At 41.9% G+C, this 27674-nt stretch overlaps 1 protein-coding gene across 1 annotated transcript; it reads left to right on the forward strand.

Moving 5' to 3' along the window:
• Positions 1 to 805: 805 nt before the first annotated feature.
• On the forward strand, positions 806 to 26088 carry LOC122931737 (acetylserotonin O-methyltransferase-like). The gene is given in 5 exon segments (XM_044285803.1): positions 806 to 1121; positions 13062 to 13174; positions 13176 to 13200; positions 14967 to 15086; positions 25877 to 26088. Coding segments are annotated over 5 exon segments (786 nt in total).
• Positions 26089 to 27674: the final 1586 nt, after the last annotated feature.

Here is a 27674-nt window from a genome sequence, read left to right on the forward strand (position 1 = left end):
GTTAAACTAGAGGAACAAATTGAGATTGCCCTCAAATTAAAAGGGGATCCTGACTTCGATAGACGCGAATCATCTCTTCAGACCCTAGTAGAGAGATTCCAGCATCTATTGAAGGACAGGAAACATAGGCAATTTGTACGTGACCTCACAGAATTTAGGGAAAATAGGGCATACAAACAACCCACTCCCATTAATCCCCCCATAGTCTCCAATATCTCTTCCTCTGATATTGAGTCATCCGACACCGAACCTCAATACCAGAATTACGGTAGAGGAAGATTCTCTGGTAATAAGAGACGTGGAAAGAGATGGCCACGTGGAGGGGGTGGGAGACGAGGGGCACCACGAGGGTCTCAATACCCAGCAGTGCCTCCGTCTCTACATCTATCTCCCTCTTCTGGTTTGCCATCTCTTTCTCAATCTGGACCCTCTTTTTTAGAGAAGGCACAGGTCCCTTACAACTTACGGGGGCGGGTACTAACAGACAAAGCATAGTGGACGGCCTGCAAATCATTAATCTCACTTCTCGTGATTTATTTGATGCTGAAACTGAGGTTTTGAAAAAGGGTTTGCCATTTGTTCCGACTACGAACTTCTGCCTCTTCAGTTGGACCAAGGACTTACATCTATTTGTCAGGCGACTGAAGTGGCGGAAGTTCTTCAAACAATCAAACAAACATGTGACAGTCTGGGTCTCGATGTATCCGACTATGCAGACTTTCAGACATTGATGGACCTTGAGGAGGAGAGTAGAAGAAACCCGGGACATGGTCCATATATGGACCTTAAGCAAAAAAGTAAAAAGATGCCGCCCCCACATAACTATGAATGTATAGAGATTTTCCTACAGATGGTACTATCGGATCTAGAGAAACTCGAGAACATACGACCTAGGAAATACAATCTATCACGGGTGGAAATGTCTGCACTGCAGTCGCTTGAACGGGACAAATCCATCATCATAAAGCCCTCCGATAAAGGGGGAAACCTGGTGATCCTGGACCAGCCCCTATACGTGCAGATGTGCATGGATCTGCTCAAGGATAGAGGGGGATATGGAACTTTAACATCGAATCCCACCATCCAGTTTAAGGCAGAATTAAAGAGTATACTGGACGAAGGTATTTGTAAAAAAAGTAATATCACCTTCGGAATATGACTTCCTCCTCCCAATGTTCCCATGTACAGCGACCTTCTACGGGCTCCCCAAGGTCCATAAAGGCACGAATCCATTAAAAGGTAGACCAATTATTTCAGGGGTCGATTCACTTACTCAAAACAGTGGAATCTATAATGACCGTGTCCTAAGTCAGTTCGTCGTGTCCCTACCGGCATATACTAGGGACATGATGGACTTTCTTAACAAAATTGACACCATCAATTTGGACCAGGGATGCCTTCTTGCCAGTATCGACGTGGAGTCCCTATACAGTTCTATACCCCATGATAGAGGGCTCCACGCCATTGAATACTTCTTAGCAACTAGGGGGACATTCTGTAGGGAACATAATGCCTTTGTACTCAGGCTTCTCGAGTTCGTCTTGACCCATAACTATTTTCTATTTAATGGGCGGTTCTTCCACCAGCTCAGGGGGACGGCAATGGGGAGCCCTTGTGCCCCCTCATATGCCAGCCTCTTCCTGGGCTGGTGGGAGGACACCCATATCTTTCCAGACCAGAACATGTGGTGGACAGACAAGATACTGGTCTGGACACGGTACATCGATGACGTGTTTCTGGTCTGGAAAGGTGGGTCGGACGATTTCAGTAGGTTTATTACTGACATTAATGTGAACAATGTGGGCCTTCATTTTACGTCAGAGATTGACTCAAAATCAATTGCCTTCCTGTATGTGCGTGTCACAATTGAAGGTGACAGGTTAACTGCAAATATGTTTAGAAAGACGACCGCTACCAATTCCCTCCTGCACTGGGATAGTCACCACCCGGTTCCCCTCAAAAGAGGGATACCGAGGGGACAATATCTCCGTGCACGGAGGAATTGCTCGGACAATCAAGCCTTCTTTAATGAAGCAAGGAAATTGCAATCCAGGTTCAAAGAGAGAGGTTATCCACAGAAACCCTTGAACCTAGCATTCAAACATGCAGTATCACAGGATCGCACTAAACTATTGGTCCCTAAACCGAGAGACGCAGATACAGCACAACCACCCCGTATCGTTTCCACCTACGACTCTGCTAATCAAGAGGTGATGAGGGTACTCAATAGATACTGGCCCATTCTACGGATGGACCAGGATCTATCGGATATCCTAACTGAAAAACCAAGTGTCTGTTACAGACGAGGCAAAAGCCTTAAAGACAGTCTGGTACATAGCCATTACGCTCCCCCCATTAGGGAGGGCACTTGGTTGGACCGTAAACCCCTCGGGATGTTTAGATGCGGTACCTGTAAAGCCTGCCAATATATATCTACGGCAAAAGTCATAACATGTAGTGCCACTGGACAGACAATTGATATCAGGAACTTCTGCAGCTGTCGCAGTAAAGGGGCTATTTATATCTGCCAATGCCCCTGCCCTAAAGATTATATAGGGAAGACGATAAGGGAGCTACGCAGGAGAGTCTGCGAACATGTTAATGATGTCATCAACAAAAAAGTCACTCCAGTAGCCTCCCATATTAATGACGTACATGGAGGGGACCCTCTCTGTTTAAAATTCTCCGTTCTGGAGCTTATACCACCTTCACCTAGAGGTGGGAACTGGGACAAAAAAATCCTGCAGAAGGAGTGTGTGTGGATACACAGATTTCGATCTCAGGCACCTACTGGTATTAACGAAAGGCTGACATTTACCTGTTTTTTATGAAGTATGACAGTGTCTGTGATATCCCTATTTCCGTCTTTAAGAGCCAAGCATCATGTGATGTAAAAAATGTACTGAAGATTAGACCACATGCGGAAAGCATGAAAAATATATATCAGATTGGACATTAGTGACGCAATATCGGATCACTGTCCATAGGTAACCATGCACTCTGGTTACCCTTTTAAAGATGTACACATCAAAATTAATCGTGCTATACGCCGGAATGTGTATTTTTAAGCCTCTGCATCACGAACTCTATAATCATATTTATATATACCTCGCTACAGTTAATGTGGGGCATTGTATGATTTCGGTGCCCAATGTATGCACCTACCCTGATACATGCTGGTAATACCTATATACTGTGGGATCATACACTATGGCCATGATCATATGTAAATTATGGCCATGACTGTGAATAACAGCATCCCATGCCTGCCAAATTCTATCATAACCCTGTCAAACTATAGATTGATATATTTGAACAGGATTTGGGGTTGGTCTGGCTACAGCTATAAGGGAGTAAATTAGCATACGGAACGCACCGCATCCTGCATGAACGCATATACAGGAACTGTAGGGAGGGAGGTCGCAAGACCGGAAGTCGCTCTTTGGAACGCATGTGCGTTCCAACACTCAGAAAGGCGGCGCTGGTTGAGATTGCACAACCCAGCCCATAGGAGTGAGCATTTCCGGCAGTTGGAGCGCATATGCGTTCCGGGAGCAGGAAATGGAGCTGGGCTTGTATTTAATTAACCATCAGTGACGTGATGCGGCGGCTCTTTTAAATACAGCCGGCGCATCAGTGAACAAATCGCCTACCAGGGGGACATAGATTCTAGAGGAGACTCCACCATGTAAGTATGGCATCCCTGCAGTCAGAGGACTCTTGAATTCCATGCGCTTAGTGAGCACCAGCATCAATGCTTACAACTAATGATGCACCTTATTTTTAGTGTATGCTCTGTCAAGCTACCATGGCAGGGGACTAACAAACTATGGTCAACTATATCTACTAAACCGTGAGTTTACACTTACCAGTGATTTCATTTATATATAGATGCTTATACATTGAAATTGACTGTGGTGTATAATTGTTTCCTGCCCTATACAGGATGTGGATGTAGATGTGGATAACATTATCTATACTGGATGGAGTCCTAAACAGGCATAAGTATCACTGATATGAATATATCCTCCTGTCTTAACCCCTGGTAGAGAGTCTATTTCACTTGTGCGTTCAGGCTTTTTAGCCGGCACATATCTTTGAGCACCCCCTTTATGTGACCCAGCCCTATATTGGCACTTCTTTAGTCACATACAAAGGCTTGCATATTTAATATATAATTACACCTCCTGATGATCCCACAATTTACACGTGGGTGAAATGCGTCGAGGCAAGTGAGGTGTTTGACTATAATGTCAACCCCTTAGGTGTATGATTATAATATCAACACTAAGTGTATGTTCGTGTATTTCTGTGTTTGTCTGTACCACTGTTTGTGTCTCTATTTTTTCAATTCCCATCCAGCCTATTCATATAGTTGATAAATTTAATATCCTAATCTTTTACCTGGGATAACAGTCCACGTACTCTGTTGCACCCCTTTAGGGAGCAGGAAGGGCTAGCAGTACAGGTACGCGGACAGGGGGCCTCCACCATCAGGAGCCCTCCCTGGGCGAAGGGCTCTAGGATAGGGGTAGATTTAGGGACAGCATTTTCCCCATACCCCAGTGTAAAATCTTTTCTGGATGTGGTTTTCTGGTCACTTAATTTAAAAAAAAAAATTTGTTTGTATATCTAATAGCCTTGATCAAGTGGATCCTTTAGGGATCGTTTTAACGTATACCAATAAAAATTATTATTTTTTAGGGGTTTAATTAATACCATGCTGGATACATATACTATACAATTACCCCCGTATATCAATGTTTATTGATTTTGCTGGAAATATATAATCTGGACAAGGGACGGAAAGGTCCTGTGGGATCCATGCCTGGTTCATTTTTATGAACGTCAGCTTGTCCACATTGGCTGTAGACAGGCGGCTGCGTTTGTCTGTAATGACGCCCCCTGCCGTGCTGAATAAACGTTCAGACAAAACGCTGGCCGCCGGGCAGGCCAGCACCTCCAAGGCATAAAAGGCTAGCTCTGGCCACGTGGACAATTTAGAGACCCAGAAGTTGAATGGGGCCGAACCATCAGTCAGTACGTGGAGGGGTGTGCACATGTACTGTTCCACCATGTTAGTGAAATGTTGCCTCCTGCTAACACGTTGCGTATCAGGTGGTGGTGCAGTTAGCTGTGGCGTGTTGACAAAAGTTTTCCACATCTCTGCCATGCTAACCCTGCCCTCAGAGGAGCTGGCCGTGACACTCTTGCTCCTCCTCTGCCTTGGCCTTGGGCTTCCACTTGTTCCCCTGTGACATTTGGGAATGCTCTCAGTAGCGCGTCTACCAACGTGCGCTTGTACTCGCGCATCTTCCTATCACGCTCCAGTGCAGGAAGTAAGGTGGGCACATTGTCTTTGTAGCGTGGATCCAGCAGGGTGGCAACCCAGTAATCCGCACAGGTTAAAATGTGGGCAACTCTGCTGTCGTTGCGCAGGCACTGCAGCATGTAGTCGCTCATGTGTGCCAGGCTGCCCAGGGGTAAGGACAAGCTGTCCTCTGTGGGAGGCGTATCGTCATCGTCCTGCCTTTCCCCCCAGCCACGCACCAGTGATGGACCCGAGCTGCGTTGGGTGCCACCCCGCTGTGACCATGCTTCATCCTCATCCTCCTCCACCTCCTCCTCATCCTCCAGTAGTGGGCCCTGGCTGGCCACATTTGTACCTGGCCTCTGCTGTTGCCAAAAACCTCCCTCTGAGTCACTTCGAAGAGACTGGCCTGAAAGTGCTAAAAATGACCCCTCTTCCTCCTCCTCTTCCTCCTCCTCCTGGGCCACCTCCTCTTCCATCATCGCCCTAAGTGTTTTCTCAAGGAGACATAGAAGTGGTATTGTAACGCTGATAATGGCATCATCGCCACTGGCCATGTTGGTGGAGTACTCGAAACAGCGCAACAGGGCACACAGGTCTCGCATGGAGGCCCAGTCATTGGTGGTGAAGTGGTGCTGTTCTGTAGTGCGACTGACCCGTGCGTGCTGCAGCTGAAACTCCACTATGGCCTGCTGCTGCTCGCACAGTCTGTCCAGCATGTGCAAGGTGGAGTTCCACCTGGTGGGCACGTCGCATATGAGGCGGTGAGCTGGGAAGGCCGAAGTTACGCTGTAGCGCAGACAGACGAGCAGCAGCAGGATGTGAACGCCGGAAGCGCGAACAGACGGCCCGCACTTTATGCAGCAGCTCTGACATGTCGGGGTAGTTGTGAATGAACTTCTGCACCACCAAATTCAGCACATGCGCCAAGCAAGGGATGTGCGTCAAATTGGCTAGTCCCAGAGCTGCAACGAGATTTCGCCCATTATCACACACCACCAGGCCGGGCTTGAGGCTCACCGGCAGCAACCACTCGTCGGTCTGTTGTTCTATACCCCGCCACAACTCCTGTGCGGTGTGGGGCCTGTCCCCCAAACATATGAGTTTCAGAATGGCCTGCTGACGTTTACCCCGGGCTGTGCTGAAGTTGGTGGTGAAGGTGTGTGGCTGACTGGATGAGCAGGTGGAAGAAGAGGAGGAGGAAGCTGAGAAGGAGGATGTGGCAACAGGAGGCAAAGAATGTTGCCCTGCGATCCTTGGCGGCGGAAGGACGTGCGCCAAACAGCTCTCCGCCTGGGGCCCAGCTGCCACTACATTTACCCAGTGTGCAGTTAGGGAGATATAGCGTCCCTGGCCGTGCTTACTGGTCCACGTATCTGTGGTTAGGTGGACCTTGCTACAGATGGCGTTGCGCAGTGCACACTTGATTTTATCGGATACTTGGTTGTGCAGGGAAGGCACGGCTCTCTTGGAGAAGTAGTGGCGGCTGGGAACAACATACTGTGGGACAGCAAGCGACATGAGCTGTTTGAAGCTGTCTGTGTCCACCAGCCTAAATGACAGCATTTCATAGGCCAGTAGTTTAGAAATGCTGGCATTCAGGGCCAGGGATCGAGGGTGGCTAGGTGGGAATTTACGCTTTCTCTCAAATGTTTGTGAGATGGAGAGCTGAACGCTGCCGTGCGACATGGTTGAGACGCTTGGTGACGGAGGTGGTGGTGGTGTTGGTGGTACATCCCCTGTTTGCTGGGCGGCAGGTGCCAACGTTCCTCCAGAGGCAGAGGAAGAGGCCGAGGCGGCAGCAGCAGAAGAGGCCGAGGCGGCAGCAGCAGAAGAGGTAGCAGGGGGAGCCCGAGTGACTTCATTGGTTTTAAGGTGTTTACTCCACTGCAGTTCATGCTTTGCATGCAGGTGCCTGGTCATGCAGGTTGTGCTCAGGTTCAGAACGTTAATGCCTCGCTTCAGGCTCTGATGGCACAGCGTGCAAACCACTCGGATCTTGTCGTCAGCACATTGTTTGAAGAAGTGCCATGCCAGGGAACTCCTTGAAGCTGCCTTTGGGGTGCTAGGTCCCAGATGGCGGCGGTCAGTAGCAGGCGGAGTCTCTTGGAGGCGGGTGTTCTGCTTTTGCCCACTGCTCCCTCTTTTGCTACGCTGTTGGCTCGGTCTCACCACTGCCTCTTCCTCCGAACTGTGAAAGTCAGTGGCCCGACCTTCATTCCATGTGGGGTCTAGGACCTCATCGTCCCCTGCATCGTCTTCCACCCAGTCTTGATCCCTGACCTCCTGTTCAGTCTGCACACTGCAGAAAGACGCAGCAGTTGGCACCTGTGTTTCGTCATCAGAGACATGCTGAGGTGGTATTCCCATGTCCTCATCATCAGGAAACATAAGTGGTTGTGCGTCAGTGCAGTCTATGTCTTCCACCGCTGGGGAAGGGCTAGGTGGATGCCCTTGGGAAACCCTGCCAGCAGAGTCTTCAAACAGCATAAGAGACTGCTGCATAACTTGAGGCTCAGACAGTTTCCCTGATATGCATGGGGGTGATGTGACAGACTGATGGGGTTGGTTTTCAGGCGCCATCTGTGCGCTTTCTGCAGAAGACTGGGTGGGAGATAATGTGAACGTGCTGGATCCACTGTCGGCCACCCAATTGACTAATGCCTGTACCTGCTCAGGCCTTACCATCCTTAGAACGGCATTGGGCCCCACCATATATTGCTGAAAAATTCTGGCGGCTACTGGGACCTGAGGTAGTTGGTACACTAGGACGTGTGGATGTGGCAGAACGGCCACGTCCTCTCCCAGCACCAGAGGGTCCACTAACACCACCACGACCATGTCCACGTCCACGTCCGCGTCCCTTTCTAGATGTTTTCCTCATTGTTATGGTTCACCACAACAACAAAAATATTATTTGGCCCAATGTATTGAATTCAAATTCAGCGGGATATAAATTTGAGGCCTAGTATTTAGGCGCTGGGTGACCGGTATAGATTTACTAACAGAATTAGACTTGGAAATGCACAGTAGCGTGTGTGTGAAGTTATTCTGAATGACCCTATGTGCACCTTGAATATTATATACCCTTTTAGGGATAGATTTCAAATAGCTCTGATATAGCAGAAACCACTAAATTATGAAATTGCTAAATTGGGAATTGTATTTCAACCCTGAACAAAAAATGTGCTTTGACGGACACTAAATAACTTGCCCATCCACAACAGGACAGCGGTAACGACAGATTTAGCGGGATATAAATTTGAGGCCTAGTATTTAGGCGCTGGGTGACCGGTATGGATTTAGTGACAGAATTAGACTGGGATATGGCCCAAAAATAACCACACTATTGCTGGTTAAATGCACTTGGTGTGACAGCTTGACCAACCACACTACTGAGGGTTAAATGCACTTGGTGACGGGCGCAGCTTGCCCCTGATGTAGTATATGGCCAAAAAATGAACAGACTATTGCTGGTTAAATGCACTTGGTGTGACAGCTTGACCAACCACACTACTGAGGGTTAAATGCCCTTTGTGACGGGCGCAGCTTGCCCCTGATTTAGTATATGGCCAAAAAATGAACAGACTATTGCTGGTTAAATGCACTTGGTGTGACAGCTTGACCAACCACACTACTGAGGGTTAAATGCCCTTTGTGACGGGCGCAGCTTGCCCCTGATTTAGTATATGGCCAAAAAATTAACAGACTATTGCTGGTTAAATGCACTTGGTGTGACAGCTTCACCCTGATGTAGGCTTTAGCCAAAAAACAACCACACCATTGAGGGTTAAATGCACTTGGTCGCAGCTTGGATCCACTTGGTCGCAGCACCGCACAAGACACAAAATGGCCGCCGATCACCCCAGAAAAAAGTGACTGACAAACGGTCTGTGCAGCCTAAAAACAGTGAGCAATTGAATTTCAGCAGCTCAATGATGCACAGCTGCAGATCGATCGATTAATCAAGTCCTTTGGAGGAGTTAATCTGCCTAATCTCGCCCTACTGTCGCAGCCGCAACCTCTCCCTACGCTAATCAGAGCAGAGTGACGGGCGGCGCTATGTGACTCCAGCTTAAATAGAGGCTGGGTCACATGGTGCTCTGGCCAATCACAGCCATGCCAATAGTAGGCATGGCTGTGACGGCCTCTTGGGGCAAGTAATATGACACTTGTTGATTGGCTGCTTTGCAGCCTTTCTAAAAGCGCCAAGAAAGCATCACAAAAGCGCCAAGAAAGCGACGAACACCGAACTTTTACGAAAATGTCCGGGTTCGGGTCCATGTCACGGACACCCCAAAATTCGGTACGAACCCGAACTATACATTTAGAGTTCACTCATCCCTATTCACGATTCTACTCTGTCAGTTGAAAAAAAAAAAAAGCGATTTTATCGTTTATGGCAAGTGCTGAGGTAAATGTCCCGCCATTTATTTTTCTTTTGAAATTTTAGCTTATGTTAACGCATGTCTAGTATACCAACTATATCCAACACTGTTTAATAAATTGTATGTGAAGCGAATTTTAGGATTGAAGGATTCAAAACGCTATACTCGATATGGGAAAAAAAAGAAAGAAATCGCCTTACTCGATAATTACGTAGTTGTCATTATCGTGTAATGCGATTGTAACTTATATTCCATATTCGTTAATTCTAGCCTAATATGGAATATAGCAGGTCCAAGTTGAAATCGCAATTCGATTATTTTAACTTTAAATAATCGAATTTCGATTTCAAATTCAAAATCCATATTAGGCTAGAATTAACGAATATGGAATATGGCAGTGCTAAGTTGAAATCGCCATGCGATTACTTCGAGTTATATTAATCGCATTGCGATTTCAACTTGGACCTGGTTTACTATGGTTGGCTTGGTAGAATTAGCGAATATGACAAATGTATTCGTCATATTCCACAAAACGAATATGGCGAATGTATTCATCATATTCCACAAAACGAAGATAACGAAGTATTCTGCATCTTCGTTTTAGCTACCTATTCATCAACTTCGCTAATTCTAGCAATGATACAGGAAAGTTTACTATAGAGACAGCCAAGTTTAATTCGCTATGTGATTATATGACTGCTTTTTTTTTAATAAATAGAATAATTATAATACCTGATAATTATTAGAATTATTCTATTTATAAAAAAAGCAGTAATATAATCGCATAGCGAATTAAACTTAGCTGTCTCAATACATTCGTCATATTCGCTAATTCTACCGAGCCAACCATAGTAAACCAGGTCCAAGTTGAAATCGTAATTCGATTATTATAACTTTAATTGATCGAATTTCGATTTCAGCTTAGCACTGCCATATTCCATATTGCCTAATATGTAATATAGCTGTGCCAAGTTGAAATCGAGATTCGATTATTATAACTTGAATTAATCGCATTGCTATTTCAATAGGAGACTAGGACAGTAGCCTTTAAGTTAAAAAGGAAAAATCGCAATACGCGATTATTTAAATCGCATATTAATCGCGATAAGTAAAATAATGGCGAATATTCGATTTCGACGAATATAAAACGAATATTCTATCGAATATTCACGAATTTCGTCGAAATCGAATATGGCACCTGCCGCTCAACACTAATGGAAATCACTGATGTGTGAATGAAGCTTTATCACTCCTGTCTGTCATAGACTTATATTAGAGCTTCTATGCTACTCAATGGCTCTGACTGCTCTACTTATATACAGTTTCTAACTAAACTAGAACCTTCTAGTGGGAGCGGTGAAGTGATACTTTCCATCTCGCATAGACTTACATTAGAGCTTCAATTATACTCATTGGCAATGACAGAGCAAACAGGTTTTCAGACATGGCTAAACCAGACATTCAAAAGGTTCAGTATGTCTGATTTTGATGGAAAAAAGTCAGGCTTTTCCCCTCCAAAACATGATCTTCTTTAAACCCTATGGCAGCAGTGGAAAATTGCCAGCTTTTCCTTCAAAGTCCCAAAAGTCTCACAGTATTCATTAACCCTTTCCACAGTGCCTTTACAAATAAAATGAAAATAAACAGGAAATATATCACAACATACATATAAAATGCAGTTAAACAGTATTAACCCCTTCTACCCCGAGCCAGTTTTCACCCTCCTGCCCAGGCCATTTTTTGCAAATCTGACATGTGTCACTTTATGTGGTAATAACTTTGAAACACTTACTTATCCGAGCCATTCTGAGATTGTTTTCTCGTGACATATTGTACTTCATGACAGTCATAAATTTGAGTCAATATATTTCCCCATAATTAGGAAAGAATCCCAAATTTACCAAAAAAATATTAAATTAGCAAATTTAAAAATTTCAATGTATCTGCTTTTAAAACAGAATGTGATACCTCATAAAATATTTATTACTTAACATTCCTTATATGTCTACTTTATGTTGGCATCATTTTGTAAATGCAATTTAATTTTTTAGGACGTTAGAAGGCTTAGAGTTTTAGAAGCAATTCTTAAAATGTTTAAGAAAATTTCAAACCCACTTTTTAAGGACCAGTTCAATTCTGGAGTCACTTTGTGGGGCTTAAATACTAAAACCCCCCTCATAAATGACCCCATTGTAGAAAGTACACCCCTCAAGTTATTCAAAACTGATTTTAAAAACAATAGTAAAGATGTTGCACTAGAGAAACCTGGACACCAAGGGAGGTGCACCTGTCCAAACGAGAACACTCACTCGAATAAAGAGGGGGAAAAATTGTATAATAATGGACAGAGCACTCAAAGAAAGCCGGGACCATGTGATTGAACAAATAATACACTGATATTTAATGTGCTAAGCTCAGCACTAAAAATGCAATAAAACAAAAAGAAGGTAGCAGCATAGAGTGTATACAATATGGCTCTATGCTATTACCATAGCAACACAATAAAAGTAGCAACTGTACATATAATAGCAGCCCAGATTGCAAGGGATAAGTGACAGGAAGAAATAGCAGTTGTTATTCGATAAATATTCGATGGAATAATCGACCCAATGTCCATATAAAGGGTATAAAACCCTAAAGAAAATCGGTAGATACCGATCCTATCAAAGTTCTTACAAAGCAACGTTCAATTAGCTCCACTAGATTTCGAGACCACAACTAGTGTTCATAGAATAACTACCCCACACCTGAACAGCGGCGTCCCGCTGAAGCGGGGTAGGTAGTGGCGTCCCGCTACTAAACAACTTGCAAGTGATTTTTACCTTTGGATTGACTTGAACTTCGGCCAGACCTCAGGATATTGTCGCTCCCCAAACGTGCCTCCGTTAATGCAGCACTGTTTTATCGGGAGGTTCTTGTTGGTAAGGACTCCACTGGTGGGTTTTTCGTCACCACCTAGGCCAATAAATACCAGCCTTCTGTTGGTTAGTCCGCAGTAATGCTGTATTGATGACTTTCGTCGATTTGTGAGCTGTTTAAATCGAGTGAAAGTAAGAAGTTTATAAGGGGAAATAGGCAAATGTCCACACTTCACAGTACCCCTGTTCCAGGGCACTACAATTTATCAAAACTAGTGCAAATAAATACTGGCTTTGTTGCCCATAGCAACCGAACAGATTGATAATTTCATTTTCCAAAGGAACTTTGAAAAATAAGTGGAATCTGATTCCTTGATAGACAATGAAGTCAATTTTCATTAGGACTAGTTTTGATGCGTGTTTTCCACAGCAGATCAAATGATAATAATTTGTAAATGACCCCCTTTAATGGATATATATTCTTTCTCATATTTTCTCTTATAGGATGTACAGGAAGTCTTGCAAAACAACTTGTATCTACATATAAGGAGTCAACAGTCACTATTATGGACATGCCAAACGTTTTGCAAGCAGCCAAGAAGCATTTTGCAACAGACGAGCAACAACATAAATTTCCTGGAAGGTGCAGTATATAAGACACTACTAGGTATAGAAGAAAGGAAATGGCAGCAATGGATGACATTTGAGATTTCTGTATTGTTTTCCTAATTCTACATTCAAATTGTGTGCATAAACAATACAGAATTGCTGTTAACCCCTTAGTGACCACCAAACTACTCACTAAGGGACCTTAGGCTGGGTTGCCGCCTTTTTTTACGGTGGCTGAGTCTAAATGCTGCATGGAACAGCTCTTACATGATCCGTGCTCCTTCTGTAATGGCCTGGACAGGCAGATGTGTAGATCCAGGCCATTTAACCCCTTAGATGGCAGGGTCAATAGGACCAGCCGCATCAAAGTGATTTAGAGGGAGGGGAGCTCCCTCTACCTCTGATCGGCACCCCACAAATGAGTTCATGTGATGCTGATGTCTATGTATGCAAGCTGTGGCCTAATGAAGGCCCCAGGCCTGCCTTCAGTGTGTCCTAACAGGCTGCACCTCTCTGATCAGCCGGACAGTAAAATACATTGCACTGCATGAATAGTGCAATGTATTTTAGAAAGATCAAAAGACCGACCATTATAGTCCCCTTGTGGGACTAATAAATGGTTGAAAAAGTTCAAAAAAATCCAGGCATAAAAGAAACACATTTTTCCATTGAATAAATGCCTTTCAATGGAAAAATTGAAAAAATAAAATCTTACATATTTGGTATTGTCACATCTGGAACCGCACTACACAATTATCATGTAATTTATCCTGTACAGTGAATTCCTTGCAAAAAAATACAAAAATGAAAGGATTGCTGGAATAAATAGTAATCAAAAGTGTTATGTTCTACAAAATGATAGTCGTTCCACAAAAATCAAACCCTCACAGCTCTGTAGAAATATAAAAGTTATGGGTCTTGGATGTGGTGATGCATAGACATGTTCATTTAAAAAAAAAAAGGTTTTTATTGTGCAAAAGTAGTAAAACTTAAAAAAGTGATATGTATCTGATATAGCTGTAATTATACTGACCCAGAAAGAAAAGTTATCGTGTGATTTATGCCAAAACATCACCACAAATAAAGAAAACATGGATTACAGGTGTCTACAACTCCTGCCTACTGTAGTCAGCAGTTTTGCAGGGTCAAAACTGCTGACAGACTCCTTTTGAAACAGCTTTTTGAATGGAATGGATGTCACCCTTCCAAGCTCTGGTGCTATAAATGGAATGTTTTATGAGTTATTAAATGGACATTCAGAAAGGGTTCTTTTTTATTTTGATATTTGTGGGAGTGTTATCCCATTCAAATTTAAATGCAAGATACTGTCCTTCTGTAGCAGTTAGCACAGAGAGATAAAAACTGCTATATAGATATTTAATCCATTGTCAGTTTACTGCTGCTTTGAGGGGAAGGTGTTATAATTCTTATTATAGATTCTAGCTGTAGAATTGGGATAACAGTATTACAGCTCTTTTGATATGCCTAGATAAAGATGCCCACAGAACAGCATTGCACATATAAGTGTGATGCTCTAATAAAATCATAGTGAATAGTCTGACTGAGAAAGTCAAGTGAGACTGTTTGCCATGCCAAAATCCAAACAGAGAAAGTTAAAGAGACAGGAAGGAAAATACAGAAAGTGACTTCAAAAATGTACTGTATCTCAAGAAAACCATTGACAAAAAAAAATAAAAAAATAATAATATAGAATATTCATACTTTTAACATTTATTGTTAATTTTTCTCTATGTTCTGCATTTAATTATATTGATATCTTTTGCTTTTTTACCTCAGGAGACTTCTTTAATGATGCTATTCCTGAGGCAGACCTGTTTATTTTGGCCAGGATTCTTCATGACTGGACAGAAGATAAATGCCTTAAACTACTGAAGAAGATTTACCAGTCTTGTAAACCTGGTGAGCTGCAGTTATCAAAGTTGTATGTCAGTTTTGTGGCCTAAAAAAAGTCATAAGTCATTGTGGAGATGGCACAAATTTTTTTTACTTTTTTAAATTAATTTTCTGACACTCTTGTCACACTCTAAAGTTGGGTGAACATAGTAGAAGGCATTTAGCTACGCGAGTCAAATACTTTTCCAATAATCTACACCAATAGAAAAAGGTTTCTTTAGACAGGACGATACAGCGTTCCTTCCCGACAAGTGCTTGCTTCTCATTGGTGGAGAGCATTGCATTTACATAGAAGAGTGATCGCTAATGCCATCGCTCTTCCTTATACTGACTAGTTGTTTGCCGGCAGCAGAGCGTGTTTACACAGCCCGATCTGTTGCCGGCAAACAACGATTTTTGTGTTTGCATAAATGATCTATTACTCGCTGAACGTTTATTGAGTGAATTATTTTTTCATGCAGCACATTAATTCATCTTTTCTAGGCTGCAGATGGTGCTGTGTAAACTGTGATTTGTTGCATGGAAACAATTTGTATGAGGACAAGCGATTGCAGTGGCCATCATGTGTCCCCATACAGTGATCACTGCATGTAAATGCAGCTCTTCATCTCCACTGATGAGCAGGAAGTTATCGAGAGAATAATCCTTTCCTGACAATTGCCTGCTCAGACAGGCAGTGAAAATATGCCTTTAGATTTCAGTTTGTGGTGCACAGACAGCACAAGATGCAAGAAATTTGCACCTCATAATAGGTGTGGTACATTTTATTCTGGTGAACGTTTTGCCTATCAAACATCACTATTTAGTAAATGTGATTCATAATCTGTAGGCACATTAGACTTTGTAGAAAGGCAAGCAAATCTTAATGGATTTGAGGATTTTTCAGTAATTTTCATAAAATGAAAAAATATTTACCGTACCATTCAATTAAAAATACAAAAAAGTGACTAAATTGCAAACTCCACAAAAACACTACGTATGAACGCGGTCAGTCCCTGTGTGTTTTGGGATCTGAAAACTTGTGTCGTGCAAAAGGGTTGGGAGCAGCATGCTGAGACACAGGCCCCTAAAGCCTGCTGTGGACCACAGGTGGAGAAACTGCAAACCAGGTGAAGCATTTTGCTCTGTGGACTTTTCATGGTGTGAACAAGCACCTAGACTCCAAAATGTCACTTTTTGTTTTTCCTCATGTGTGAATAAAACACTGAACTGTTTAAGTTAAAGACTTAGTGGTTGCCTCTATACTGCGTCCTCCAGCCTGTCTACTAGAGCAAATCCCCACAATATCCAAACAAGTCTTTAAAAATAGTCAGTCTATGCAGAATTCTTCAACTGGCGCTTCAACACATTCACTATCGCTGCAGTGAAATATCAGCCCCGTTTCTTGCTATGAAAAGACTTTATACAGACCAGCCGTATAAAACACAATTGACCATAAAACAATGTAACACTGCGCGCTTACTCTGTATTATCACACTAGCCAGCTGATCACCACCTTCCTATCCATCACCCAGATATACAAGCAAGCACCGGTTTCTATATAAATCTCAGTCCTACCTTGACATAGACGTCCGTGCTGTAGTATGTATCCTGCGGTAGTTTGTTTCTCTGCTATATGTGAAGTACACAGGGAAAAAGCAGATCACAGGGAAGATGGCTCCAGCGTAGACTATTAAGTGGTTTTAAAAAGTTTGGGAGAACACCCCGGCCGGTGGCGATATACTCCCGTTACCTTTTACTTGCGCTCACGTCTGAGCGGGTGACATCACCGTCTGTGAACTACGGATGGCAGTGAGGATCTAACTTCCTACGCGTTTCGAGTACATACGGTACTCTCCGTCAGGGAATGTTACACTCACTGCGCTTATTCTCTCTTCTTATAGTCTGTGTTGTCCATCCCCCCTATGTTTATTACTATTCAAAACCAAACACTTCTATTTCCGAATTCAGACCTCTTGGTAACAGTGTATCTAGATTGAATATCCACTCAGTTTCCTTTTTAGATTGTTTCTTTATATAATCTCCACCGCGGGCATCTTTTTCTACCTTTTCTATACCCATAAATGACAATCCTTCTATTTGTCCTTTATGCACCTCAGTAAAATGTCTGGATAGGGGATGTTCTATTGATTTTTTCTTTATATTGTATACCGTATATGTTCGCTTATCCATTTTTTTAGTTTCCTCTTTGTGCGTCCAATATATAATTTATTGCAGGGGCATCTAATTGCATAGATTACCCCTTCTGTGTTGCATGAGATATGACCCCTTATTTTTTGTTCAAAATTACCCTCATAGTTTTTTATGCTTAGTATTTTCCCTGTATTTTTTTGCTGTCTTTATACATGGTGCACATCTTTTGCATGGAAAGAAACCTTGTGGGAGGTTCCCTTTGGTGTGATTTTTCTTTTTTGTTATTAGCCCCGCTCCTTTACTGGTTGAGGCAATTTTGTATGTAAAAACAGGTACTGATGGTATAAGGTTGCCTATAATTTTGTCTTCCCTCAATATGTCCCAATATTTCTTTACAATTTTTCTAAGGATATACGTCTGTGTATTATATGGGACTATAATGGGTGGTATTTTGTCTTTTATTTCTACCGCCTTCTGTTTCTTGTCATTTTCCCTTTTTTGTATTAGTAATTCTTCTCTCTCTCTATCATTTTCACTTCCATCTTTTGCATTTCTATTCTATCCCCATTGTATCCCTTTGCTTCAATTTTTTTTCCCAATATTTCTGCTTCTTTCTCATATTCTTTTATTTCGGTACAATTTCTTCTTAAGCGAAGGAATTGGCTCCTAGGTATATTATCTAACCATCTAGGTAGATGGCAGCTTTCTCTATTGATGTAACTGTTTTGAGTCTGTTGGTTTGGAATAAGTTTTTGTACTAATACGGTCTTCTGTGGCAAAAATGGTGAGGTCCAAAAAATTAATTTCATATTTACTATAAGTTAATGTAAAATCCAGATAAAATTAATTTTTATTAATCTCCTCTAAAAATTTAGTGCATCTTCCCCTTTATCCCATATAAAAATGACAATCTATGAAACGCCGCCAGAGGACGAGGCCCGCCCGGAGATCGCCGTTGGGGTGTATGTGATCCTCCTCCCAACGTCCAACATACAGATTTGCGAACCCCGGTGCGAACCTCGTCCCCATCGCGGCCCCCCATGTCTGTAAGTAAAAATCATCCTTATATCTAAAATAGTTCTTTTCTAATATAAATAAAATGCATTCCCCTATATAATCAATTTGAGCGCTATTTAGTTCCCCTTTTTTGTATAAAAAGTGTTTTGCTGCTGCACATCATTTTTTATTTTCAATTATAGAATACAGAGATTTCACGTCTAGTGTTCCCATTATATATCCATCTTTCCAGTTTATCATCTTTAAGATCTGTAATACCTGATTAGTATCTTTTATAAATGATGGTAACGTCTGGTAACATGGTTGTAGAAACTGGTCAATGTATTTAGATAGTGTACTGGTCAAACTCTCGATGCCCGACGCTATTGGTCTTCCTGGGGGTTTTTGTATACCTTTGTGAATCTTTGGATTCTGGTAAAAGATCGCCATTTTTGGATTATATATATATATATATATATATATATATATACACACACACACATATACACACACACACACACACTTTCATTCTTGTTAAGAATACCCTCCGTCTTTCCTTTTTGTATTAGTTGTTTTAGGTCTTTTTTATACATTTCTCTAGGGCCTTTGAGACGTTTATATTTTTTTCGTCACCCAAAATATTCATAATTTCTATTTCATAGTCTTCCTTATTTAATATCACAATACCCCCCCTTTATCTGCTGGACGGATGACTATCTCATTATTTTGTTGCATTTTTTGTATTGCTTCTCCTTCTGCTTTTGTTATATTACCTGTATAGTTTTTTCTATATTTATTAACCTCTCTAGTTTTTCTTATTTCTCTAGTCACTAAATTGGAGAAAGTATTAATAGGTATGGAATATTCATTGAGTGGCTCAAACCTGGATTTCATTTTTAAATTCGTATGCATATATGGATTTCCATTACCATTATCATTTTCCTTATTTTCCATATTATTTTTCTCTTTTTTCTTATAATATCTTTTTAGGGCTAGTTTTCTCATAAATTTTCTTATTCCAATAAAGGCTTCAGATTTATTAAAATAGATGGTGGGGGCAAACTTTAGACCTTTTTTCAATAGATCATTATCTGCCTTTGTCACGGTGTATTTACTCAGATGTAGATTTTTTGCCCTAAGTCCTCAGAAGTTTTTTCTTCCTTTACTCCTTTCTCTATTTGTTTTCTTTTTTTTCTTGCCGCCTCTGCATCCTCTTTTTGAATGTCTTTTTTGTATATTCTGAAAAAATCCTGTTGTGTTGTCTTTTTTGTAGATTTTTTACTGTTATTTTTCATACTTCTTGTATTTCTATTCTGTCCCGTCTTCCCCTTATTTTTAGGTCTCACTGCCCTATCTATTTGACTACTTTGTTCTTTCTCCCTGGTTTGTATTGTTTAGGTCTCCCTGATCCATATTCATTTCTGGTTCTTCACTGTTGTCTCTAGGTGATCTCTGTTTATTTTTTAATGGTTGTACATCATTTATTTCCATATCTAGTCTCTGTTCATTTAACGTCTCAAACCTATTTTCTGTTTGTATAGTATATATTTCACTCTTTTTATATTCTACTCTGGGGTTATTATCTACTCTTCTTCTCTCTTTTTCTGTGTCTGGGGTATGTTGGTTACTTTCCTCATCCACATGAATCGTGAAAGCCGATGGTAATGCTTCTGTCTCTTCCATTATATATCGCCACCGGCCGGGGCGTTCTCCCAAACTTTTTAAAACCACTTAATAGTCTACGCTGGAGCCATCTTCCCTGTGATCTGCTTTTTCCCTGTGTACTTCACATATAGCAGAGAAACAAACTACCGCAGGATACATACTACAGCACGGACGTCTATGTCAAGGTAGGACTGAGATTTATATAGAAACCGGTGCTTGCTTGTATATCTGGGTGATAGATAGGAAGGTGGTGATCAGCTGGCTAGTGTGATAATACAGAGTAAGCGCGCAGTGTTATATTGTTTTAAAGTCTTTAAAAATAAAACAAAGTTAAGTCACATGTACAATTTTTGCTATTGTCCTGTTCCTCTTATATCTGTCTAGAATTAATCCTTGAATGGAGACTTTCTAGAAAGAAAAATAGTTTAATATATTGTTTATTATAATACTTCAGTGCTAAGGTATGGACGCTTAAAGTTATAGACTGTAAGTCTGTGCCTAAAGTGCAGAGGGATTAAGATAGAAACATTTTCCACTATGATTTCTGACAGGCAACGATGTACATAAGAAATCATCAAGGAAAAAGAGTGAGGGGCTTCATAGACTGATATGTAGAAGGTACTTCTAAACATTTGTGCCCTACTGTATACATACAAATGTTTTCATCTGGTAACCTACAATGTACCGTACTAAGAAAGATCCACCTTGTTTAATTTGAATGTGTTTCTCAGAAACCCAAGTATATGCAAATTAGTTTACATAACAAAACAGAAAAGAGAGGCTATTGTGTGCAATGCTAGCATAAAAATGAAAATTTATATGATATTGCCTAGCATACAAAATTCATTTTAGAATTTTTGTCACTGTAATGATAAACAGAATGCCAAACAGGACCCTTCCCCCCCTAAGGCTATACACCACAACTAGGCAACTTTGAGGCTTCCAGGCTCTCAGGCTCTTCTGGGTAGACAGATGGTCTTGTATTTCTCATTGTATAACCTTGTGGTTAGTGTTGAGCGAACCCAAACTGTAAAGTTCGGGTTCGTACCGAACTTTAGGATTTTTGGACCCCGGACCCAAACCCAAACTTTTCAGTAAAAGTTCGGGTTCGGTGAGTTAATGGCGCTTTTTGAAAGGCTGCAGAGCAGCCGTTCAACAAGCGTTTAACTCGTGTGCCCTTAGAAACCATCACAGCCATGCCTACTAACGGCATGGCTGTGATTGCCCAGTGCACCATGTGACCCAGCCTCTATATAAGCTGGAGTCACGTAGCGCTGCACGTCACTCTGCTCTTACTATTGTAGGGATAGGATGCTGCTGCTGTGAGGGAGAGAATAGGAAAGTCTCTGTTATCAGAAGTGCTTGTAAACTCAGCGATCTACATCGATTTTGTTTTGTGGGTGCAGTGCACCATTTTTTTACCCTGCCCTGAGCCCAGTGACACAGAAAAATAACTTTTATCCGTCTGTTAGTTAGGTGGGTGTCGTCGGCCATTTTGTGCAAGTTCAGTGCACCAGCACAGCATATGTGCATTTGTGACAGTCAAATACAAGGTTTAAATACTGCAATTATATTCTGGGTTTGAAAAACCACTCATTTTTGGCAAGACACTACATCTGGGGCCTTTGCTGCATTTCTGACAGTGAAATACAAGCTTTAAATACTGCAATTATATACTGGGTTTTAAAAAATAAGCATTTTTTGCAAGATAATACATTTGCGGCCTTTGTTGCATTTGTGACATTCCAATACAAGCGGTACATACTGCTGTTATATTCTGGTATTAAAAAAACACCCATTTTGGGCAAGATAATACATTTGCAGCCTTTATTGCATTTCTGGCAGTCCAATACAAGTGTTAGATACTACTGCTGTTATATTCTGGGTTTAAAAAAACACCCATTTTTTGCAAGACCCTACATCTGGGGCCTTTGCTGCATTTGTCACAGTCAAATACTAGCGTTAGATACTATTGTTATATTCTGGTTTAAAAAAAAAAAGAAAAAACATTTTGGGCAAGATAATACATTTGCAGCCTTTGTTGCATTTGTGACAGTCAAATGCAAACTTTAAATACTGCTGTTATATTCTGGGTTTAAAAAAAAACACCAGAAATTGTATAAAATTCACCTGTCACACTGTTGTGTGACCTCAAGAAAATTTTCCTCTTTATGACACCGGCGCTGCCTTACTCTCAGTGAACTTAATTGTTCACTATTGGCAGTCACAGTTTCACCTGACATAAACCATTTGTTAGTTTGGTGGGTGAATGCAAAGAATGAGGAGAGCGTCAAATAAGGGACGTGGCCCCGGTCGTGGTGCTGCTGGTGAGCTCCTGTTGCAGGGAAAGGACGTGGTCGATCTGTGCCAGCTACACGCACAAGTGAAACACCTTCCTCAGGTGCGAGTTGGCGACAGAACTTTCAGCGTTATTTGGTAGGGCCGAATGCGGCTCTACACATGGTGAGGCCAGAACAAGTACAGGCGATAGTAGATTGGGTGGCTGACAGTGCCTCCAGTTCCTTCACATTGTCTCCCACCCAGTCTCCTGCTGAAAGATCAGAGTTGGCACCTGCAGCCTATGTCCATCTGTCCTTCACCTCACCCCCTTGCAAATCAGCCAAGCAGTCTGAGCCCCAAGTCATGGAGCAGTGATAGCATCCATGGCTGAACTGATACAAACAAAATGACGCTTATTTGGCGGTTTATAATGTCACGGATGCGGTGTGGGTGGGAAACACCACACCGAGCATAGGAAGAAAGGGAACAAGGCCTGGAAACTAGTGTAAAGGAGAAGGTTACCTCCTAGAACAACCCTAATCCAAGTCCTGACTACCAATCAGTATTAACTGACCTCGATTGTAGGAAAGTTCATACACAGTAACCTAGAGCCCTAACACATCCTGTAGGGCCCTGGTATAGTGACAGGACTTGAGACAACCTATTGCTCCACCAGAAGGGTGAACAGAAGTCTCCCTCAGGCCTAGATACGAAAGACAGGGGAAGACAACAAACAAAATACAAATAGGGAAGATGACACTTAACTTCACGTGGAGCAAAAGCAGCACCAGGAGCTCAACCGAGATCCAAAAACCAGCAGGTCAGAGTCCAGAAACTGAAGCTATTAACCACACCCCCAGAAGGGGTAAGCAGTAATAAATAGGGAAAGTTGAATGACCAAACCAACAACACCTGCCATAGGGGTGGTCATTACCAAAACAACACAAATACAAATGATCCACAAGGAACTATTCAGATTAACCCACGTGTTGCCAGCTTCTCTGATCTCCTGGCACCCGTCACGGGAGTGTCAGTGACATGAAGAGACCAATTGCTGGAGTTTTTTTTTAGAGGAATGTTTTCCCAATCTCGTATCATGTAAAATTCCAGCTGCTCAACAGTCCTGGCTCTTCTTTGTTGGATTTTTTATTTTATGATGTGTCAAATGTTTTCTACTGGTGAAAGTTCTGGAATGCAGGCAGGGCAGTTCAGCACCTGGATTCTTCTAAGCCATGCTGTTGTGATGGATGCAGTATGTGATTTAGGCCTCATGCACACGACCGTATTTTGTTTCAGTGTCCGATCCGTTTTTTTTTGCGGATAGGATGCAGACCCATTCATTTCAATGGGTCTGCAAAAAACGCGGAAAATACACTGTGTGCTGTCCGCATCAGTATGTCCGTTCCGTTGCTCCGCAAAAAAAATAGTGCATGTCCTATTTTTTCTAGTTTGCGGACAAGGATAGGCATTACTACAATTGATCCGCAAAAAAAAAACGGATGCCATACGGAACGTCATCTTTTTTTTTGCGTTTTGCGGACCGCAAAACACATACGGTCGTGTGCATGTAGCCTTAGGGTACTAGCGTTTTTCTTTTCCAGCATAGAGTTCCATCACAGGGGCTCTATACCGGAAAAGAACTGATCAGGCATATCCCCATGCATTCTGAATGGAGAGTAATCCATTCAGGATGCATCAGGATGTCTTGAGTTTAGTCGTTTTGACTGATTAGTCAAAAGATAAAACCGTAGCATGCAATGGTTTTATCTCCAGCGAAAAAAACTGAACACTTGCCTGAATGTCCGATCTGGCATTTTTTCCCATAGGAATGTATTAAGAGAAAAATCTCTCCTTCCGGCCTGCGCATGTGCAGACCGTTAAAAATGTGAAAAAAGGTACAAGATGGATCCGTCTGTCCACATGACAAGCAGAGAGACGGATCCGTTCTTGCAATGCATTTGTGAGACGGATCTGCATCTGGATCCGTCTTGCAAGTGCTTTCAGTCACAGCCAGATCGGCGGATCTGGCGGGTAGTTCAGACGATGGAACTGCCCGCCGGATCACACTGCCGCAAGTGTGAAAGTAGCCTTAGCATCAACTTGCACTTGCTGAACTACACAAGGCCTTTCCTGAAGGAGGAGATGTCTGCTTTTCCAGATGTGTAAGCTACCCACGCCATAGACACTAATGCAACCCCATACCATCAGAGATGTGGGCTTTTCAACTGTGCGCTGGATGGCCCCTCTCCTCTTAAGCCTGCAGAACACAGTGTCTGTGTTTTCCAAAAAGAATTCAAATTTTGATTCACAAAAGAGTTTTCCATTTTGCCTCAGTCTATTTTAAATGAGCTTTGGCCCCCAGAAGACTTCAATGTTTCTGGATTGTGTTGACACATGGCTTCTTTTATGCATGATACAGTTTCAACTTGCATGTGTGGATTGGACAGCGAACTGTGTTCACAGACAATGATTTTTGGAAGTAATCCTGAGCCCATGCAGTGATTTCCAGTACATAATTATGCTTGTTTTTAAAGCAGTGCTGTCTGAGGGCCCCTAGATCACGAGCATTCAAAATTGACTGTCAACCTTTTACCTTTCTCCAGGGTCTCTGAATCTTTTTATGATATTATGTATTGTATATACAGGATATTTTATGTCCTTGCAGTTTTACTTTTTCAGGAACCATTTTATGTGACTTAGTTGCAAATTGGTCTTCCAATTCCAACCTTTTTATTAGTACCACTTTTCCAGCTTTTTGTTGCCCGTGTCCCAACTTTTTTTAAATGTGTTGCTGACATCAATTTCTTAATAAGTTATTTTCTTTTATGTAATGGTATACTCTCACTTTCAACATCTGATATGTGTTCTATATTTTATTGTGGATAAAATATGGATCTATGATGTTTACAAATTGTCGCATTATGTTTTTATTAACTTTTTTTGGCATTGGGGTTGTATATTATCAGAGAAAAATGCCACGTTTTAGCATTATCAGCTGTTTCTTCCTATCCCTGTAATGATCTAATCTGAATGGGCAGATCACATCATCACATTTAAGTCTCTGGAGAGGGGAGGAGGAAGGAGTTAGAAAGTGCTAAGTATGACAGAACTCCATGAGAGACACCAAAGAGACTTCTGCAGCTAAATAGGACATTTTATCTCAGCTCAATGCTTTACTCCCATCAGCACAGGTCAGTTCTACTCTGTAGTGTTCTCCACGAGCATAGGGATGCTTCTGAGTGACAGAAAGTTAGAAAGAAGATTCTCCTCTACTTTCTGTGTGCAGTGCATAGAAGCTAATCTCCAACGACCAGATCTAGAACTGCAAACCAAAGATCTAGCATATAGAGGAGAAAACTACTGAAACATACCAGATACAAATCAAATAATGGCCAGACATAGTGTTATTCCACATGTACAAACACACAGTACTACTGATTAATGTAAAGTGTCTTAAAAGGTTAGGTATGCTGTAATAGCAATACAGAGGATGAGTATAGGTCACAACTATTATCTTTAAATACCTACATAATGTCCACATGGGCCAATACTTTTAACAGTTTTAAAATATATAGATTTTATAAAGAATACAAGCATTCTTAGTTTTATACATTAAAATTGGCTTATTATCTGTACTAAAGAATAAAAATCAGAACATCAAATGAGTTTTGCTTATAAATGTGACAAATAATTGATACAGTTTATTTTCTCTAAATATTAAGGAGGAGGAGTGCTGCTAGTGGAAGTCGTTCTAAATGAAGACAGAAGTGGCCCACTGATTGGCCAGCTGTTCTCACTAAACATGTTGCTCCAGACAGAAGGAAAAGAACAGACATCATCTGAATATACCAAGCTCCTTACAGAATCTGGCTTCAGGGACATTAAAGTCAAAGTAACTGGAAAACTATATGATGCAATACTGGGAAGAAAGTAGATCCAAGTGTCATTTTTCTTATTTAGCTGACTGCATTTCATAAATTATAACAAATCATAACAGTCATTTATTGTGTTATAGAAGCATGGATATTACAAATAATATTTAAATTTTTCATATATGTTTTTTTGGACTTGGAAACATATTGTAAACATTCCAATGTCATGTTTTAATAATACAATTAACTAATATGTTTTCAGCTGAATTTCTTGAGATACTTTAATGAACATAGTTTTATGGCGTGATCCTTTCTATTACTTTGCATTCTTACGACAAACACTCTTTCATTTAGATTATCAATTAGCAGTAGTGTGGCTGGCCAATTAATCTGCTGTAGGCAAAATAAACAATTTGGCTCCATTCACACGTCCGTGATGTGATGCAAATTGCGGGTCCGCAACACACCAGCCGGGCACCCCCATAGAAATGCCTATTATTGTCCGCAAGCTGCACAGGTGCTCCACAAGAATTAAAGGAAATGGAGATGAAATTTCTAAATTTCACTTTTTTCACAGATTTTCCATTCTAATAAATGTTTTTCCTGTAACACAGCAAGGGTTAACTGCCAAACTAAACTCAATATCTATTACCCTGATTCTGAAGTTTACAGTAACACCCCATATGTGGTTGTCAACTGCTGTATGGGTGTATGGCAGAGCTTAGAACAGATGGAGCACAATATGACTTTTGGAGGGCAGATTTCACTAGAATAATTTTCAGGCGCTGTGTCACATTTGAAGGTAAGCACAGTGGAAACCCCCAAAAAGTTACCCCATTTTGGAAACTACACCCCCAAGGAATTTTTCAATTGATGTAGTGAGTAGGGATGAGCGAACTCGAACTGTATAGTTCGGGTTCGTACCGAATTTTGGGGTGTCCGTGGCACGGACCCGAACCCGGACATTTTCGTAAAAGTCCGGGTTCGGGTTCGGTGTTCGTCGCTTTCTTCGCGCTTTTGTGACGCTTTCTTGGCGCTTTTTGAAAGGCTGCAAAGCAGCCAATCAACAAGCGTCATACTACTTGCCCCAAGAGGCCATCACAGCCATGCCTACTATTGGCATGGCTGTGATTGGCCAGAGCACCATGTGACCCAGCCTCTATTTAAGCTGGAGTCACATAGCGCCGCCCGTCACTCTGCTCTGATTAGCGTAGGGAGAGGTTGCGGCTGCGACAGTAGGGCGAGATTAGGCAGATTAACTCCTCCAAAGGACTTGATTAACTGATCGATCTGCAGCTGTGGATCATTGAGCTGCTGATCCTCAATTGCTCACTGTTTTTAGGCTGCCCAGACCGTTTGTCAGTCACATTTTTCTGGGGTGATCGGTGGCCATTTTGTGTCTTGTGGTGCGCCAGCACAAGCTGCGACCAAGTGCATTTAACCCTCAATGGTGTGGTTGTTTTTTGGCTAAAGCCTACATCAGGGTGAAGCTGTCACACCAAGTGCATTTAACCAGCAATAGTCTGTTTATTTTTTGGCCATATCCCAGTCTAATTCTGTCACTAAATCCATACCGGTCACCCAGCGCCTAAATACTAGGCCTCAAATTTATATCCCGCTAAATCTGTCCTTAGTGCTGTAGCTGGGC

Source organism: Bufo gargarizans, chromosome 3 (genome assembly GCF_014858855.1).
Source record: "Bufo gargarizans isolate SCDJY-AF-19 chromosome 3, ASM1485885v1, whole genome shotgun sequence".
Taxonomy (NCBI): domain Eukaryota; kingdom Metazoa; phylum Chordata; class Amphibia; order Anura; family Bufonidae; genus Bufo; species Bufo gargarizans.